At 44.1% G+C, this 20,877-nt stretch overlaps 1 protein-coding gene across 3 annotated transcripts in view; it reads right to left on the minus strand.

The window, feature by feature from the left end:
- The window catches only part of kifap3a (kinesin-associated protein 3a), a 67,707-nt gene that overhangs the window by 20,467 nt on the left and 26,363 nt on the right, over window positions 1-20,877 (minus strand). For all 3 annotated transcript variants that reach the window (XM_036006930.1, XM_036006929.1, XM_031306622.2), the window contains exons 11-17: window positions 18,684-18,784; window positions 13,589-13,697; window positions 13,381-13,493; window positions 12,758-12,923; window positions 8,322-8,447; window positions 6,467-6,565; window positions 4,734-4,819 (exon numbers count right to left, since the gene is read on the minus strand). In XM_036006930.1, the coding sequence (XP_035862823.1) occupies window positions 4,734-4,819; window positions 6,467-6,565; window positions 8,322-8,447; window positions 12,758-12,923; window positions 13,381-13,493; window positions 13,589-13,697; window positions 18,684-18,784 (800 nt within the window). The remainder of the gene's footprint in view (window positions 1-4,733; window positions 4,820-6,466; window positions 6,566-8,321; window positions 8,448-12,757; window positions 12,924-13,380; window positions 13,494-13,588; window positions 13,698-18,683; window positions 18,785-20,877) is intronic.

A 20,877-nucleotide genomic window follows, 5' to 3' on the forward strand; every position in this document is an offset into this window, starting at 1 on the left:
GAAGATGTCTGATCGGGGTAAGCCCTATGTTCCCACAGGCCTATGGTCCCACAGCCCAATGGTCCCACAGCCCAATGGTCCCACAGCCCAATGGTCCCACAGTCCAATGGTCCCACAGCCCTATGTTCCCACAGCCCTATGTTCCCACAGCCCTATGTTCCCACAGCCCAATGGTCCCACAGCCCTATGTTCCCACAGCCCTATGGTCCCACAGCCCTAGGGACCCACAGCCCTATGGTCCCACAGCCCTATGTTCCCACAGCCCTATGTTCCCACAGCCCTATGGTCCCACAGCCCTATGGTCCCACAGCCCTATGTTCCCACAGCCCTATGGACCCACAGCCCTATGTTCCCACAGCCCAATGGTCCCACAGCCCTATGGTCCCACAGCCCTATGGTCCCACAGCCCTATGTTCCCACAGCCCTATGTTCCCACAGCCCTATGGTCCCACAGCCCTATGTTCCCACAGCCCAATGGTCCCACAGCCCTATGGTCCCACAGCCCTATGGTCCCACAGCCCTATGTTCCCACAGCCCTATGGTCCCACAGCCCTATGGTCCCACAGCCCTATGGTCCCTATGGTCCCACAGCCCAATGGTCCCACAGCCCAATGGTCCCACAGCCCTATGGTCACACAGCCCTATGGTCCCACAGCCCTATGTTCCCACATTTCTAAAATTTTTCTTAAAATTAGGCACTATGTTCCCACATTTCTAGGACAGTTTCAGAATTAGGTCTTGTGTTCCTACATTTCCCTTCAATTTAAGCCCTATCTTCCCATAAGATTTTTTAGGGTTAGGGGGATAAAATCTGATACAAATGTATGAAAAAGGAAATGTGGGAACATAGGGACTAATTCTGGAAAATAATCTTAGAAATGTGGGAACATAGGGCTGTGGGAACATAGGGCCGCTCCCGTCTGATCAGAGACCCACTAAAAACATATGAAGTGGTCATCCCTGGGCTAAGTAGTTTAGTTTAGTAATTGGTTTACTTTGTTTCTTTGTCAAGAGATAAGGAGCAATATGATGTATAGAGACATACAGTATCATGTATAGAGAAAACCGGTCTGTTGTTGTGGTGTAAACCAAAATTACAAACTTATTGCTTCATAAAGAAAAGCTACAATGTAGAACTTTGTGTGAACTATAATTTAAAGCAGCCATATTCTGCTCATTTTCAGGTTCATAATTGTATTTTAAGGTTGTACCAGAATAGGTTTACATGGTTTAATTTTCAAAAAACACCATATTTTTGTTGTACTGCACCGCTCTCTCTCACTGCTGCAGATCCTCTTTTCAGCTGGTCTCTGTTTTAGCTACAGATCATGTCAGCTAGCTAGCTCCAGACATAGACAGTAAAAGAAAGGCTGTTTCTACAACTTCGGTCAGTTACAAGGCAGGATTAGCTGGGAGACTTCTAAATGAGGGCGCACATGGAAGTAGTTCTTTTGTAGATTATGGTGAACTTGTGTGTGTTGTAGCAGTGCTTTGCTATTGAGAACGAGGTAGCATGCTAGCGTTAGCATGCTAGCATTAGCGTTACAATTAGCTACAAGCTAATGGTTGAGGTCAAGGGGGTAAGCTTCTCCTCGGACCGCGAACCTCCTATGGTGCCATTTTAATGCTACAAAGCGATCACCTCCCGTTAGCATCCCATTGACTGCCATTCATTTTGACGTCACTTTGACAGAGAATAACTTTACATCTGAAGAGTTTAAAGACTCTATTTGTCCATTGTTTATTTCTAAAGAAACACGACAATGTATAAAAGCCTCCATTACCTTGTACCTCACGTTATGGCTCCGCAGCAGACGTTTTTATAAAAATAGGCTAACGATTGTGTCATAACCACGCGACTTACTGTCGCATAGTAGAGGAATTACCGTATAGTACAGGAGAAGCGCGCAGGCAGTTTCGTCTCACATTAGCTGTTTAAGTGTAATTACTAATGTTAACTATCATTTTAGTGATCAATAATTAGCCTGTGTCTATGTTATCTCCTACATATACCTACGCTCTCCGTCTCTGCTAGATTGGGAATGATTGAGATTTCTCTTGGCACAGCTACCAGAAGACTTCCAACTTTCAGACACGTTGCTCACGGCACATTTACGTCGTCTCTCTCAGTTGGAGGCTGCTCAGTAACGCTCAGCGCTCACCGGAAAAGTGCTTCTAACGGCCTTCACTGGTCTCCGTCCAGAGCAACGGGATCTGTTGGTCCATTCTTATATACAGTCTATGGTTGAGGTTAGCCTGCTCGTTTCAGCTTGTGACGTCACAAGACGTGCCGATTTTGTACAGCTCACCCAGAGACTGAAGGCAGGACACATTCAGAAACCGTATCTCACTCTAAACAGCATGGATGGATTTTTTTTCAAAGTTTGTATGCGTGTGGAAGCACCAGAGAGACAACAGAACACCCCAAATCCCAGAAAAAGTGATTTTTTTCATAATATGGGCACTTTAAACAAAAGACAAAAGATCCCTGAGTGCAGAGCTACGCTCAGGAACATTCCCATTTTTTTTGCCTTCTCATTCTCAATACACTAACTTTTACACCTCAGCCAAGCGTAAAAAACTTTGTTTTTTAAGCACAGTTTAAAAATGATGGAAATTTACCAAGTGCTAGCAGCGATGAGGTCTTATCGGGGGAGATTAATAGGTGTAACATATGGTGACTGATCGCCACATGACACTCATTTACAACAGACCATACAACTTCAATCAACAGCTCCATATCAGGAACATGTACAGTAGGTATGACTGTGTGTCGTCTCCGTCCTCCTCACTTCAGCTAATAAAAACCTCCGTTCGGCCGGCTCGGCTGTTTGCGTGCGATAGACAACCACAGAGTTGTGTTTTCTTTTCTCTGCGGGGGATGAAGGGGGAGCGATAAAGGCGGCCTTTGAGACCCCGACGCCCCCGGCCTGAAAGATGAATCATTCCGATGCAAAGCAGAGCCCCCGTGGGCCCCGACAGCCACCCAACCCGAGGACCCCGCACTCAAACGGGCCTATTGACCGCCACACAGAGGCTGGGAGGTGACAGCGACACATTATGTCAGCTTGCTGATTCATCAGAGGCTGAAACGGCGGCGTGACTCACGCTCAGCAATTAGGCACTGATATTAGTTTAATATGACTCATCAGTTATTAGCAGCTGAGCTCATGACAGAATGAGCTCATTACAGCCGGAGTGAGGCAGTGCACGGCACTTCTGGGAGCTTTTTTTTCAACATATTCCTTTGGAAATGTGGCCGGGCTAAGAATAGATCACGGTGAATTAGGCCTCTGTCCCACTTGGAGCATCTACAAAGTTCCTTGTGAAACCGTGTGTGTGTGAGTGTGTGTGTGTTTGTACATGAGCAGGGCCACAATGATCAAAGGCAAACATTTCAGGACTGCCCAGTTATGGCGTGTGCTGCCAAAAGGATCCTGCACAGCCGAGCAGTAATGATTGCGTGCACGTGTGTGTGTGTGTGTGTGTGTGTGTGTGTGTCCACAGTTCTGCTTTCTCTCTCACCTCTGCTGTCCAGCCGCTGACACACTCCAGAGCCCGCCGGCTGCCTTTCATGTGGCCCGCAGCTTAATAGGTCTCACTGATAATTTCAATGAAACACTTCCTTCGCCCCCGCTACACTGCCTGGCTATAATCTACAGCTAATTACACTGATCTGAGGTCTGGCAGTGATCACACGCGGACTGGGAGCTGACCACACCTGTCAGTCACAAGGCGATCCGGGGGTTCATCGGTTTGTTAATCGCTGATGTCAAATTTGACTCGGGCACATCGGGAGAAGGTGAGGACTGTGGAAAACGCAATGGAAATGGAACTGAGCAGCATGAAAATACTGCAGGACAGTTCGGTAGTTTTTATTGTGATCTGAATAGAGTTCAAAGAGTTAATTTTTGATCTTACATTTCATTTAATGACTGGTGATTAATGAACAAACAAATAGCTTCCAAAGGTTCCTGAAGTCGGCCCCCAGACCCCCAAACGCATCCGTTTCACTGCCAATCGGTCCAATTTTAGAGCTGCAAAGATTAATCGATTAGTTGTCAACTATTCAATTAATCACCAACTATTTTGATAATCCCTTTGAGTCATTTTTTATGTAAAAAACATCAAACTTGTGTGATGTCAGCTTTGTTAAATGTGAATATGTTCTAGTTTCTTCTCTCCTCTCTGACAGTGAACTGAATATCTTTGAGTTGGGGACAAAACAAGACATTTTGAGGACGTCTTCTTGGACTTTTTGGGAAACACTGATCCACATTTTCACCATTTTCTGACATTTTACAGACCAAACAACTCATTTTACAATATTTAGTTAGTTTTGCTCTCCACTTTGATTTTTACATGTATTCATCAGCTTATGTGCCTAAGTATTATAGTGGTAGGGAAAACCCTGATAATCATCAGTTAAAACAAGTCATGCTAACTTTTTAAGATTATTTTTTGGGGCTTTTCCCCTGTATTAGATAGTGACAGTGGATAGACAGGAAAGGGGGAAAGAGATGGGGGATGACACACAGTAAAGGGCGGCAGGTCAGATTTGAACCTGCGCCGCTGCAAAGGCCTCAGCCTACATGGGGCGAACGCTCTTACTGGGTGAGCTAGAGGCCGCCCCCATTCATGCTAACTTTTAATTTAAGTATCAAATGGAAAAAGTAACCTAAATTGCTCCCGCTGAAGTGGTCGACATGTTTAGGAGGCCTGTGTTTACTCACGGCGATGATGTCCAGCGTGTTGTGGCAGACTTTGCGGATCTCTGCGTTGTTATCGTGCATCAGGTCGATGAGGTACGCTGGGGCTTCTGAGATCGGGACTCAAGGAAAGGAACAATGGCATCCTCTCTGGGACGTTTCAATGCTGAATCATTTAGTTGTCTCTAATCAGTCGCAGGGGGAAGGACGGGGATGTGGTGGAGCTGTGGTATTCTCCCACTCTTTCATTTAAAGACAGAGAGACAAGACAGGTGCCCTGCGGCCAAAAGGAACCGCTGGCAACATTTCCTGTGATGAAGTGAACACCTTCCTCCCACAGCGATCTTACATCCCATATATTCCCGTTGTGGTCTTCACGCAGACAGAAAAACATCAATCAGAATGTGCTGACAAAGAGCATATTTGTAATTTGACACGAGCCGCCACCGCCGACCACAACTGTGTACAATTACAGGCAGCTCAGAATACGCAGAGGGTTGAAAACAGTAGTAGGACTCATATGCTACATCTACACTACGTTTTCACATATGTTTTCACAGACAGTTTATTAAAAAGATAGTTTATAAAGACAGTAGCGTTCATGTTTACATGCGGGCGCCATCTTGGAAAACAGTCATGAGCAGTCGAACCACGAACGCCGTGCAACCGGTAACCAGTAACATAGCTCAAACACGGCATTCGTGGTTTGACTGGTCATGACTGTTTTCCCAAGATGGCGCCTGCTTGTATACGTGAACAGTACTGTCTTTATAATCTATCTTTTTAATAAACTGTCTGTACACTTACAAAGTTCTCAATGCTTCGGTTTACATGTAGGGACCCTCATTATGCTACCGTGGAAGTGTGGTGCTATTTTGAGCCTTGTTAGTGGTAGAAAATAGAGATTTACCCTGTGCCCGAAGGCTAGCGTTAGAAGCTAATCACCCGTTTGCGCTAGCTTGTTTCAAGCTAGAGACACATTCGATTAGCATGAAAACGTCACAGAGAACGGTCGACTCGGTACACGGGTGGTGATGGGGCAGTGGATAAGAAACATGCCTTTGGTGTGGGAGATCAGGGTTCGATTCCCACTGCGATACATCAACCAATGTATCCCTGAGCAAGACACTTAACCCCTAGTTGCTCCAGAGGCGTGAGACCTCTGACATATATAGCAATTGTAAGTCGCTTTGGATAAAAGTGTCAGCTAAATGACATGTAATGTAATGAAATGCACATATGTTATTAACCCTAACACACATCACATAACCATTCACACACACTGGGCATGTGCGTGCCGGTGTAAACAGGAAGCAGATTGTCAGACGTTACTCTGCGGTTGAAGCATGATGTAGAAGTTGAAAATACTTTGGAGAAAGAACAACAGTGAAAAGTAAGAGCAGGGATTTAATATCTTGGAGCGACGGCGAGGTGGAACGGTTACTAAAAGGTATGTAAGCTACCTAACAGATAGGACTGACTGACATGCATCCTCGTTTCCAAAGGTCTCGGTTTGTGCCCGTTCAGACCACAAAGCAACCCCGGGGTTTTAGAACCAAAACAGGGGCAGCAGTGTGTCCAAATGTCTCTGTTTTAGGGGCTCTGAAATGTCGGAGTAGTGCGGACGCGAGGCGTACCAGAGAACAACTTGTGGTGGAAGCTACTCGTAAACATTTTTGTTTCATGTCTCTAAACATTCATCTCATCGAATGGGACAGGAATGTGTACAATACTTCACCTATAAGCAGAAAGGATACGCGTGTCTTTGACGATGACGTCCCTGGTAGCTTTGTGGAAGACCATCTGGTAGAAGACGTACACAATCTGACACACAAACTCGTCATCCTCTTGTTGGGCTGAGATGGAAACGGGTAGAGAAGAGGAAAGAGGTGAACAAGGATTCAAGTGGATCACATCATGAATCATCCATTCTGTTGAATTAACCTTTAAAGTCTTTTTTTTTCCATCCTGAAATGTATCAATCCCTGCCAAACTTAACACTTTTGTAGTACTGTGGAGACAGCAACATGCTCATCCAATTGCTCACATTTCTATGAACTTCCCCTCAAGAATTTTGTAACAATCAAGATTTAAACTACTGAACATTTTTATATTCACCCAGTTCTTAAAACTTCAAATATACAAATATTGCTAGTAACTTAACAGACATTTGTTTAAATGAGAAATCTTCCAGATTACAGCTTTAGATTACCTTAAATAACACTGTTGCTCTAAAAATAAAAATCTAACTTTGACCTGTGTTTAACTTTAAACTGCCAATTCAGGTGGTTTAACAAAATAAGGTAAGCATTTCTAGGTGGATAGAAGACAATCACTTTTAAAAAGGTGAACTCCCTAAAAGTTGGGGGACGAGATATCGTGACTTTTAGGCTACATTCACGCTGCTACTTCTTAGTTTAAAAAATGACTATCTTCTGCTACGTTTCCCCCTCTCATTCCCCCTGCTCTGGCGTTTCCCCCTCTCATTCCCCCTGCTCTGGCGTTTCCCCATCTCATTCCCCCTGCTCTGGCGTTTCCCCCTCTCATTCCCTCTGCTCTGGCGTTTCCCCCTCTCATTCCCCCTGCTCTGGCGTTTCCCCATCTCATTCCCCCTGCTCTGGCGTTTCCCCATCTCATTCCCCCTGCTCTGGCGTTTCCCCCTCTCATTCCCCCTGCTCTGGCGTTTCCCCTTCTCATTCCCCCTGCTCTGGTGTTTCCCCCTCTCATTCCCCCTGCTCTGGCATTCCCCGTCTCATTCCCCCTGCTCTGGCATTCCCCCTCTCATTCCCCCTGCTCTGGCGTTTCCCCCTCTCATTACCCCTGCTCTGGCGTTTCCCCTTCTCATTCCCCCTGCTCTGGTGTTTCCCCCCTCTCATTCCCCCTGCTCTGGCGATTCCCCCTCTCATTCCCCCTGCTCTGGTGTTTCCCCCCTCTCATTCCCCCTGCTCTGGCGTTTCCCCCTCTCATTCCCCCTGCTCTGGCGTTTCCCCCTCTCATTCCCCCTGCTCTGGCGTTTCCCCCTCTCATTACCCCTGCTCTGGCGTTTCCCCCTCTCATTACCCCTGCTCTGGCGTTTCCCCTTCTCATTCCCCCTGCTCTGGTGTTTCCCCCCTCTCATTCCCCCTGCTCTGGTGTTTCCCCCCTCTCATTCCCCCTGCTCTGGTGTTTCCCCCCTCTCATTCCCCCTGCTCTGGTGTTTCCCCCCTCTCATTCCCCCTGCTCTGGTGTTTCCCCCCTCTCATTTCCCCTGCTCTGGCGTTTCCCCCTCTCATTCCCCCTGCTCTGGCGTTTCCCCCTCTCATTCCCCCTGCTCTGGTGTTTTCCCTCTCTCATTCCCCCTGCTCTGGCGTTTCCCCCTCTCATTCCCTCTGCTCTGGCGTTTCCCCCTCATTCCCCCTGCTCTGGCATTTCTGAGACCCTAAATCTGAGACATTTGGAAACACTTCTGACCCGTTTGGGTCGTTTTTGAGATTGCTTTTGGCTCAAAACTCCCATTAAAAACCAAAACGTAGTGATGTAAATGTAGCCTAAGTCCCTAGCATAAAAAAAAAAAAATTAAACAAATATAAGATCATCCATTTCATACTGCTTTGGAGAACTTGAGTTTCTCACCATTGAGCAGCTCAATGAGAGCAGGAATGAGGCCAGACTTGGCCAACATGGCTGCACAGGAGTCATCCATGGAGACGGTGCCGATCATGATCACCACCTCCAGGATGAGATCGTCCTCTGCAGAACCTGACATCAGGGAAAAGAACAAGTGGAGAGGATGACTGACAAAAAACACTTCACTGATCCTCTGAAACATAAGCAGCAGGGCAGAGTGCCGCAGCAGAGAAAACGTTCATGTTCTGGGACCATATGGGTCTGTCTGAGTTCAGTCGTTTGAAGGCTCTGTCTTGAGTAGGGCTGCACAATTAAACGCAATTTTATCGAAATTGCAATGTAGACTTGTGCAATGTGGCACCGGGTATAAAAACTATTCCTGAAAGCCTGTAAAGGAACTCCAGGCTTGAGTCATACTGTTCTTTACTCATTTCTTCATGGTTTAAATAATAACTGTCAATTGTAGACGAAATTGAGTCAAAGTTTTTGATTGGCTGTTAAAAAATTGCTAGTCTATATCCACGACCTTCCACTGCCGGGATTGCCCCAGTTGCACCATCATTTCAACTCCGGTGGATCCGCTCCTCAGATCTCTGCAGGGTAAATCCAGACAGCTAGCTAGACTATCTGTCCGATCTGAGTTTTCTGTTGCACGACTAAAACTACTTTTGAACGTACACACGTTCCACCAAAACAAGTTCCTTCCAGAGGCTGTTTTCCAGCAGTACTTTGGCTCCGTCCGGCGCTTAGCGCTGCCCAAGATGATTGTGATTGGTTTTAAGAAATGCCAATAAACCAGAGCACGTTATTCTCCCATCCCGGAATGCTGCGTGGACTAGCCAGACCTTCCTCCGCAGCGCTGTGGAGGAGGAGGAGGAAGGAAGGTCTGGCAAAGCCAGAATAAAAAAGTGCTAACTTTGGATTCTTTTGTTGAATAAAAAACAGGTTAACTGCTCTACTCCTCAAAGCCAGGTATCAAAAAAACCTGTTCTGGTGTTAAAGCAACACTATGTAACTTTTCCCGCCTCAGTCCCCCTACAGGCTGGAGGTTGTCCATTACATTATCATGATCTGTAGTTCGAATGAACTGGACAATGTAATGTAATGGACAACTCCGCTTCCAACCTGTTGGGGGACCGAAGCGAGAAAAGTTACTGTAAACTGTGTATCAAATGATCCCCAGAGAAGTTCCACTGGGCCTGGTTGGGGTCAAATCAGAGGGTCAAACATGGAACCAGTCCACTTAGGTCTTCACTGGTCCAACATTTGGACTTGATATGAGTGGAAATCACCAAAACTAAGATTACCATTTAAATCGTCCAACTTTTCTGTTATTTTCACCATTCACTATCAATGTGAATTTAATAACTAAACATATTGCACTTGGCTTTTTATTTCTGCTGTAATAAAAAGAGGAAGGTAAACTGAGGTTAGGGGGGGTCACTGGTCATCAAAGGTAAAGATAAGGCCCAGACCTTAACGAGGGTCCTCTGTCCTCATATCATCCCTGAGCAGTGACCCCTCACTGATAGTGGGATGCAGGGGGGTGGTGGTTAAGACAGGGCATGGGAGAGACCAGGCCTCGGGTTTTAAAGGGAGATAGATGAGAGAACTGTGGCAGGGTTATCGTGACTGTGTGTTCTGTAACAGTGGGTTTAAGATACATTTTCACTAGTGATGTTACGTTCTGTGCCGGGGCTTTAATAGCCTGGCTCCACCCTCCTTCGTACTTCCGCTCAATTTTCATTTTCCTTCAGTACTCCGTCTGGGTTTGCGGTATATTCTTGGGTTTTCTCCAGTCAAATATTTACCGGTCCAATCAGCGAACAGAGAGAGTGGCTGAGAACAATGACGTTGAGGTTGTGCGCTAGTTTGAGCTGTAGTTCCGTAATGGTGGCGGAGAAAGATGCGAGCAAAGCCATTCGGTCCGTTGTGGCAACGCTGCTGAATATCCAGAAGTTAAAGCCAGCGCAAGAACAGTCTTTGCTGAGTTTTGTTGGTGGCCATGATGTCGTGGCCCTCCTCCCCACGGGGTTCGGGAACAGTTTGATTTTCCAGCTCGCTCTGTTAGAGGTGAAGGAGTAGGCTAAGGCTAACGCTAGCGATGCTAAGCCGACGTCACGACCAAACGTTAGCGATTGGTTATGGCAGATCCAGAGTGGCTCTGGGCAGATCCAATAGTTTTAAACTTCAACAGAGTACCCGCCTTCAAGGAAGTCAACACTTGTCAATGGAGAGTGGCCAGACTCGCTGTACAAATTAGAGCTGTCAATCTTCCTCTATAATACCATTCGAATTCCATTTGATATTTTTTTTAATATTCGAATAATATTTGAATATGTAATGCTCAATTGCAGCCTGTAAAATAATATGTACTACACTACTCAGGCTTATGCATTGTCGAGGGCATTACAAGCATGTGGTTGTTGTTACACGTTCCGTCCACTAGAGGCTTCTAACATTAGCCTGGCCTTGAGGCGACCTGCACGCAACTTTGTTTACATTCATTTTCCACCACGAGCACAGAGCGACAAACCCAAATCAACAGAGAACTCTGGAATCAAACATTATCAACAAGTGTAGTGAAGCGGCTCTGTTGTAAAGGCTAACGGTGCTCGGTTAGCACAATGACATCATGTTAGAAAGCACAGCCGAAACCATTTGTCATAAACTAGGTAAGTAACAAACGATGCTAACTGCATTAATAACTAAGCCAAACGGTGCTGTCACTACTATTTTAGTGATTTATAAGCAACCTGTTTCTTGCAGATTGTCACGTTACTGAGAATACAGCTATTAGAAGGTAATATATAAGTAGAAGCTAACTCTGACAGCTGTAGGGCAGCTAACATTACCTTTAGCTGTCTTCATGAAGCTCCCAGCTACACTAACGTTACTGTACCTCGCGACGCAGTTAGAAAACAAGAACGAGCTAACTAATGTTAACATAAGCACTTTGGCTCGGTGGAAGTCGATTTTAAAGTCATGTTAAAACTATTTCCCGTCCTCCTTACGATTTCCAGCCGCAGCCTGTCACTCCCCCTTGTACTAACGTTACTCGGTACGTAACGCTAGCTCCGTAATGTTGTACTAACGTTATCTTAGACCTCACAATGCCTTGTGTTTCTCACTCCCGCTAAGTTATTGTTCATAAGACGTGACATGAGTGACACATGCGCGTAGGCCAAGGCGAGAAGAGGGAGATTAGCTAACGTTAGCCAACATATTTATAAAAAAAAGTCACATTCGAATAGTAATTTCAGCATTCGAATAGTATTGATTTTTTTACTATTCGAATTATATTTGAATTTCGGCATTCGTTCCAACAGCCCTAGTACAAATGAAATGGACCAGAGACTGGTAGGGCCAGGATAGGGCTTTGAAGCACGCATCGAGAAATCCCGTCCTGCAATTACTATATTATGACCAAAAGGATTGATTTACACGTCTGATCGCCACATTTCCCTCCGTTTATTATACAGTTATGATGATTATATATACCAAAGAAAATACACACTTGATATAAATTTGGATTACGTGGAAACTGATTCTTTACAGTCAAAAAACTGTCTCTGATACAGCAGAAAGGCATCGCAGATCACGTAGATCAGGATCTTCAACAGGGGGTCCGGGACCCCCAGTGGGTCCTCAGAGTCAATGCAGGGGGGGCTTCCAAATTATTGTTAATTTTTGTGTTGTATTGTTAAGCTTTTTTCAAAACATTAAAAAGTCTTGTGGCATGTAACATGTGGCCGGGTTAGCTCAGTGGGTAGAGCGGGCGCACATATGTAGAGGTTTATTCCTCGACGCAGAAGGTCCAGGGTTCGAGACCGACCTGTGACGGTTTTCTGCCCGTCTCTCCCCTCTCTCTTCCCTTTCACATCTCAGTCTTAACATGAATCTAACATATTATGAGCCAATATAACTCCCCTCTGATGACAGGCTTACTGGCCTATAGGTAATGTAGTCTATAAGATAGCCACACACAAATATAGTTCATCCTAAGGATTCCCTGTGCCACATGTATGTTTAACATTAAAACATGATTTATAAAATCATGACAACAATTATTAGGCTATTTGAATACCTTAGTATTATATGCTAAAAAGGTATGTATAAAGACTTTAGGCCGCCCTACACATTACAGTAGGCCCAGTTATTATGCAACTTCATTTTATACAATATATGCAGAAGGGGGGTCCCTGCTCTCTCTCTCAATTAAGGGGTCCTTGGCTTAAAAAACGTTGAAGACCCCTGAAGTAGATCATCTGTAATATATGGTCCTGTTTTACGCTCTTTGACCAACAGGTGGTGTTGTGAGCAAATGAAGCCTCGAGTAGCTTCATGAGGCGTCATCTCGCCATCACTAATTTCCCCCGTGTGACAAAGACGAAACACTCTGATAACGACCATATAGGGAGGAATCCGTTCTTCACACACACCTGGTTTGAGTCTGTCCTTCAGGTACGGCACCAGGTTGTACTCCTTGAGAACCAGCGCCCAGTCCAGGTCGGGGATGGTGAGATTGGCCAGCGTGCCCAGACACTCGATCACAAACTCCTCGGCCTCGTCCTCGCTGATCTGAGCTGCTAGGTCGCCCACGTGGTCCTATCAGCACACACAGACACACACAGACACACACAGACACACACACACACACACACAATGTACTTAAAGTATTAATAGTAAAAGTACTCAATGCAGAACAATCCTCCCATTTTAGAAAGTGTAAAGGATCCAAACTGTTGTGTGTTTAATGGTCTAATCATCTCAGCTGGACTTGTAGGCCATTATATTGTTGGCTAGTTTCATTCATAATCAAACATCAGATTTTATAAACTCCATGTGTTTTGTGTGCAGGAATCTTAATGTGTAAAGTAACTAGTAACTAAAGCTGTAACAGATGAATGTAGTGGAGTAAAAAGTACAATATTTCTCTCTGAAACAGTAGAAAGTGGCATGAAAAGAATAGGCTCAAGTAAAGTACAAGTACCACAAATGTGTACTTAAGTCCAGTACTTGAGTTAATGCACTTAGTTACATTCTACCGCTGCCAGGTACTGACCAGGAAGAGGCTCTTAGTGGGTCCGTTGTGCTGAGAAAGGTTTCTGATCATCTTCATCACCAGAACGTCCTTCAGCTTCAGCGCACGCTTCATCAGCATCTTTAGACCGTTACCTACAGCAGATCAGCAGGGGGAAAGAATTTAACAACTTGTGCCACAGAAAGTCTGTGTCCATATGTCGGGTCTATGGTTTCTTTGCAGCACAGACCTTCGCAGATGATCTTTGCATTGCTCCTGTTGGCAGCCAGGTTTATGCAGAGGGAGATGAGCTCCACGTCCATCTTCTCCTCCCCGCAGGCGTACACCATCTTCATCAGCTGCCGATCCCAGGGTGCAAACGTCAGTTAACCGCTTCGTTCATCCATCACTCAGATTCAAGACAAACTAACTGATAATGCACATGTGTGGTCTTGTGTTCGTCGTGTTAGAATAACAACGTAGACGGGCGGAAAAATTAAATTACAGTGCTTTATATGGTCAAACACGTCTGCTCTTCTGGCTATCACGTAGCAGAAGGGAGTTCCCAAAGACGGGCAACATGTCTTCATTCTGTTTGTTTGTGTTTCTGGTTGTATTCTGTCATTTAAAAAAAAAAAAAAAAAAAAGAATTTTTTAAGAGCATCCCTGAAACCTGAACCCTGAAAAAAGGGTGAGGAAAAGAAATCAGAAAATGATTTTAAAGAATGTGTGTGTGAATTAGAAAGAGAAAGAGAGTGTTAGAGATAAAGAGAAGGCAAGCGTCATTCCTAACCTTCCAAACACCCACCTCCTCCCTCCCTCCCTCCCTCCCTCTGTCCGTCTCTCCTGCACTGATTTAACATTAAACAGGAAAAGCTTTGAGCTGAGGGGGGGTGGCGGGGGGCAGAGGTGCACTGCTTCCCTGTGAGGAGTCAGGAATCAGAGAAAGGGAGAGAGAGAGAGAGAGAGAGAGAGAGAGAGAGAGAGAGAGAGAGAGCGAGGCTGTGCCGGGACCTGGGTTAGGTATCACATACCAGGGGCCCCGGACCCCAAATCAGCCCCGTCTAGACTCTCTGGCACCTGCCTCTGCTTATTTACCACAGACAGCCACCGGAGGCCCAACGCCACCGCTGCAGCCACCTCCGCCCCCCCCCCACAATCTCCACCTCCACCTCTGTTCCTCTCCTCCTGCACTCCTGACATCCCCACATCCAGCACCAAACGCTGACCCCATTAAAAGCTGGAGAAGGGGAGAGGGGCTGGTCAGTGGGAAAGTGATAAAAGAGAGAGAGACGGGGGTCTTTAAAAGTACAAAATAGATGAGAGAGGATAAAAAAAAAGGTGAGAAACGGGGTGAAGCAGTTTGTTAAAGATGTATTTTTACAGATGGAGGGACATGTTGGCCTGTAACAAATATTAAATAATTGTCTAATTGTCAATTCTTTTACATAGTCGCAGTTTCTTAATAACTGCTAACATTAGCTAAGGTCTTAAGGCGTATAACTTGTTATTGATTTGGTTTAGAGATGCCAGGTTGTAATTATATAAGTGATCATTGGTCGGACTATATATTTTTATTATTATTTCAATCGTTAGTTGTTTTCACTTGACCCGATACACAGGGTCCCAAATGAACACTCGCCAAGCGCCAAACGCGGCTTTTCCGTTTGGCGAGTAAATGTCAAGAGGGTTATTTGCCACATGGCGGGTATGGTTCTGTTTTTTAATTTGTTATTTTGGTGAAGCTGCAGCTACTTTGAAACGATGAAAACGTACGATAAACCAGCAGGACTTTCAACCCCAAACAGCAAGTTTTTGTGATGTATGTTACAAAAATATATTAATTCTTTGGCCGGTAAAAAGTACACTTGGCCCGGGGGATTTCTGCATCTACCTGCCAATTTGACCGCTGAGTCAAAAAGTTAATTTTGGACACTGCCTATACACGTTCATAGCAACAAAAAAGACATTATTTTAAGATAATAAAGAGGCGTTGTTTACTCCATAGGCTGTGTATTTGTGTTATTACATTATCTGGGTCACATGACAGTGATATATAACATCAAGACGTATCCTGGGATTCAGTCACAACTTTGATTTGTTTTAAAAAGTAATATATAAATAAATATGTTTTAATTTGACTGAAAAAGAGACAATTATGTTGTTAATCGCAATTATTTCTGAGACAATTAATTGTATAGAAACATTTGGAATAGTTCCAGCTCTAGGGACATGTTGATATGTGGGACAAAGAGGTTTTAGTGTGAGGAGTTGGGACTATGGCTGCAGGGCGTGGATGGATTACTGAACGGGAACACCCGGCACAGGCCCCGGGGCCCACAGGGTCAGGGGTCCTGACTCACTTAATGTTTATGACACAAAACACAAAATGACCGCTAAATGACTGACACACAAACCCAAAACCATTACGTAACGTACACGTAGCGACTACAAACTACAGCTGTAAAGATTCATCGATTAGTCAGTCAACTATTACGTTTATTACCAACTATTTTGATAGTCGATCGATCGGTTTGTCATTTTTTATGGAGGAAAAAAAAGTCAAACTTCAGCGATGTCAGCTTGTTAAATGTGAATATGTTCTAGTTTCTTCTCTCCTCTGAATATCTTTGAGTTGTGGACAAAAACAAGACATTTGAGGACTTCATCTTGGGCTTTTTGGGAAACACTGATCCACATTTTCAACATTTTTTAGAGACCCATTAATCGAGGAAATAATCAACAGATCAATCGACAATATAAAGTACAAACTACCCTAAAAATAAAGGCAAAACGAATACAAAGGGACGCAAAATGACGTAGACTCCTATTTTTGGTGTCTTGTATCTACAGTATGTAGACAGGGGGGGGGGGGCTCTTACACGTCTCATAATCTGTCCATGTTTCAGAGAAATTAAGGGGGGGAATAATGTCACTAAATAAAATGAAAATTGACCACTGGGTCCACACTAAGCTGGCTAAATTAAATGACGGTTTTGAATGATGCTCCTCCTGTTGTTTTCGTAAAGATGTCTCTCCACATTCAAACACCTTGTCACTACCCGATGTGAGTCGAGTGCAGATGTGAGTTGCGCATGCTCAGATTTAAACGGTTTACGGCATATTGCTAACGTTAGCTCAAAACGCCATTCAAGTGACAGCCTTTGTTGTGTTTGATTGCTAACTTGTAGCCAGCAATGAACGAATTTCGTTATGTAGGTCCATTTTTATTGTATTGACATTACAGAAGTCTCTCGTTAGCATGCGCAACTCACATCTGCACTCGACTCACATCGGGTAGTGACACACCTCAACAGGAAAACAGTTCAATCTTTTCTGTTTATCACAGACACAAACATCTGGAGAGCAGCGGACAGACAGTCCATACTTTAACACAGTTTACTTCTTCAGATCCATGTTGTGTTTGTTGTCTGTTGTCATCAACACATAAAACTCATGGTTTGGCCACAGTGTGATAGATAGAAGACAACCCAATGAACAGTAGCTCCTGTTGTGCTGCACTGAGTCATCAATCAAATCACAGTTTTATGAGAAGATCAACATTAATACAGGTCGGTGTGTGATCAGCTATATTGTCATTTCAAATGAGTGATTACTGGCAGGATTTTGTAAATACTAACCTGTTAAAGCAGCCATATTATGCTCATTTTCAGGTTCATAATTGTATTTTAAGGTTGTACCAGAATAGGTTTACATGGTTTAATTTTCAAAAAACACCATATTTGTGTTGTACTGCACCGCTCTCTCTCACTGCTGCAGATCCTCTTTTCAGCTGGTCTCTGTTTTAGCTACAGAGTGAGACCTCTTTTCTTCTTCTTCTTCTGTACTATCTTTGATTGCACTTGCACATGCTCAGTAGCTCAGATGTAGCTCATGTCAGCTAGCTAGCTCCATAGACAGTAAAAGAAAGGCTGTTTCTACAACTTCGGTCAGTTACAAGGCAGGATTAGCTGGGAGACTTCTAAATGAGGGCGCACATGTAAGTAGTTCTTTTGTAGATTATGGTGAACTTGTGTGTGTTGTAGCAGTGCTTTGCTATTGAGAATGAGGTAGCATGCTAGCGTTAGCATATACGAGCTACGAGCTAATGGTTGCGGTTAGCCTGCTCGTTTCGGCTTGTGACGTCACAAGCCGTTCCGATTTTGAACAGCTCACCCAGAGACTGAAGGCAGGACACATTCAGAAACTGTATCTCACTCTAAACACCATGGATGGATTTTTTTCAAAGTTTGTATGTGTGTGGAAGCACCAGAGACACAACATAACACCCCAAATCCCAGAAAAAGTGATTTTTCATAATATGGGCACTTTAAGAAAAAGAATAGGAATTTTTTTTTTTACATATTAGATTTTCATATCTGTCTTCGAGGTTTAGAGGTTATGTAAACAGCTGTATTGGCATTTAATGAGTGCAGACAGGCAGTGCTTTTGCTAGGATTTTATAAATACCAATCTATGAGGATTAAGAAGAAAAGGGTATTTTACATTTTAGATTTTCATATCTGTCCATTCCGGAGAGAAAAAGGTGCAACTCTGAGCAAAAGATGGATGAATGCAACTTCACATTTAGCTCAGTGTGGACTTACTAAGATGGATGGACAGTGTTAGAGAAATGGAGGTAGAGGAGGGCGGCGGAGGGAGAGTGATCGGGCCTCGGGGCGGGGTCGGAGGTCACTTCCTGGTCATGCTGCTAGCCAGCATCCTCTCTACCGCGGGGGGGGGGTTCAGATCTGCTGCTGACGCGACCCTCTGAACAGACAGCCGGCCCTCCCGGCCACATCTGGCCGACATTTACACCCAATCTCAACAAACAAACACAACGCACATTTAGCTAATCGCCGATGATGAGAGGAGCGACTTGACCGGGTCAACTCAATCAGGAGGGAGTGTAACTCAACAAAACTGTTGTGATCGAAAGTTGAAAGAAGCCAGCCTGCGGGGGTTTTGAACTCCAGCAGTAAAAACTTCATTTTTTTAGGATCACAAATCTTATTTCAGTTTGGGGAAACAATTCCGTCTCTGTGCTGTTTTCTAGTTTAGTAATTAAGAGGCAAACGTGGAGAAGACACAGAAAATGATGAAATGGCGCAAGGATGTTTTCAGGAAAGAGAAGGAGAGAAGAGAAAAAAAACAAACAAGAGTTGTCAACACAGCGAGAGGGAAGACTGAGCAGCAGTCCTCTGGTGGGTTTTTTGGGTTCCAGATGTGGCGCGTGTCCCTCCCTCTCGCTCTTGTTTCTCATGCATTAATTCCCCGGTGCCGTTAGCGGCCGATGCTAATGTGTCTGTCTTGGTCTGCTGGCGGCATACATTAGCCAGTCTTACCTGCGGTATGCAGTCTGTGTCGGCAAACATGGACTTGAATCTGTCGTCCACGCTGATGTGGTACAGAATGCACATGCTGAGCTGTCTCTGGGCCTCGTCAGCTGCAACGTAAACACACGGGGAAGGAGGGAAGTCAATGGATGAATGACTGGTTGTGCCGGAACGCTCCGCGGGATGCCAATGACCACATCTAGGGAGAGCTGTGTGTTTTTAAAAAATATTAATGAGCTGAATGGGCTTTTTTAACAGCGATTCCTGTTGGAGGTCAGGCGGCATTCTGTGCAGAATCAGCAGCGGGCGACTGCAGTTTCTCAGTTTGTCGTGTCTCACGGGTAGCAAAAACATATTTAAAAAAAGGTCGAATGTGGAACTGCAGAAGGCTACTGGCTGAAAAAAGGCAAGTGTATTAATGCAGCTCAAAGGAACAGCTATCCACAATTACAAAACTATATTTTCTTACTCACTTTATTTGTGCAAGTTGGTGTGAGTGACATATCTGGATTTCTGCCTCCACCCCAAAACGATGGAAGTGAACGGAATTAAGCTTGTGCTACTCAACAGCATGTAGGGATAGATCTGGAAATATTCTGTCTTTTTATGTTCCTTCATGAACACAAAAGCTGGAGTGTATTTTGACTCCATCCCTCGTACATCATGCTGCTGCTACAAATACTCACTAGAGCAGCGGTTCCCAAAGTGGAAAAAGAGGAATCATTTATTTTCACTATAACTCCATCCATAAGTAACACAGTGACACAATGTGTGACTATTTTGGTCATGGGTTTCATACACATTCTGTAATAAAATATCTAAAAGCAAAAATCATTTTAAATAGGAGTCAGTGGTTTTAATGTGTGTCAGTTTTGGGGTCCTTCGAGTGAAAAGGTTTGGGAACCACTGCACGAGATCGTCAAATGGGGATTAATCCGCTGCTGAAAATACGCCCCAACAAATGCACTATTTCCTTCTGTTGCTTTCATAAAAAAACTACAGTGACCAGCTGTGTTAGGAAATTACTGGTCACTGATCTTTTAAAGATGTATGTTAGGGCTGTGCAATTAATCAAATTTTGATTGCGATTTTGATTTTGGCTCCTAACGATCACAAAAACAACGTAATCGAGAAAAATCGATTATTTTGCACATTACATTTATCAAGAAAACTCTTATTTTGTCCTGTGTTCTGAATAGGAAAGAAAAGTAAACAGCAAAAGTATGATGGGAAACTTCACAGTTCAAAGTGTTTTCACTGTTTTTTAACTTCAATAAATGCAACATCTTTCCAAAAGTCAATGAGTAATCATGTTAAATAATCGAGATTAGGATGTTTTTCCATAATTGAGCAGCCCTAATGTACGTCTTCAGTAGGAACCAATGGGCTCGGAGCTGAGAGACACAGACAGGAAGTCAGACAGTGTTGAGAGAAGGACTAAACACATTGTTGGTTTGGGTCGGCACGTGGGATTTGTTGACAATAACAAAAGCCTTCTCTTCTCCGTCAAGAAACAGCGAGCCAGTTATAAGTTAGGACACTCCACAGACTTCAGTGTGAACAATTTACATAGGGACCTTGTTCTTCGGTAGAAAGCAGTTCCAAAGAAAACTGTGGACAGTGAGCTCTGTGGATTATCCAGAGTAACCGGGACACTGTTTGTGGAAAGACACAGTCATGTTGAATTCCTTTTTTTAAAAGCAGCATTAATACATTTCTTTGCTATTTGGAGGCAGCGGACCAAACTGAAAACCTCACAAAGCAACGCCTTCTATATAACATACAGTCAATGGATCTGCTGTAAACATTAAGATATTGGTTAATTCAGTTTTAAAACATGTATTCACCAACTATTTAATCACTATTGGAATACAGTGCAGCATAAGATCTAAAACAGGTATCTTAAAACCTGGCACATACTAGAGCACGACCGATATATTAACGGGCTGATATTAAGCATTTTCCAAACTATCTGTATCGGCATTTATAATGGCCGATATATATTTAAAAAATAAAATAAAAACGGACGGAGTGTTGGCGTTGCATAGTTTGTCCACTAGAGGGCGCTCTACAACGTCCCTGATGGCAACACGTGTTTAACCCTTTAAGTTTCATATCTTAAGTTTGTATTTTTATCCATTTTATTTATCAGAACTTAAATATATTTTGATGTTCCTCTGGTCTGTCGTGACAATAAAACAAA

The sequence above is a fragment of the Sander lucioperca genome, chromosome 11, assembly GCF_008315115.2.
Source record: "Sander lucioperca isolate FBNREF2018 chromosome 11, SLUC_FBN_1.2, whole genome shotgun sequence".
Taxonomy (NCBI): domain Eukaryota; kingdom Metazoa; phylum Chordata; class Actinopteri; order Perciformes; family Percidae; genus Sander; species Sander lucioperca.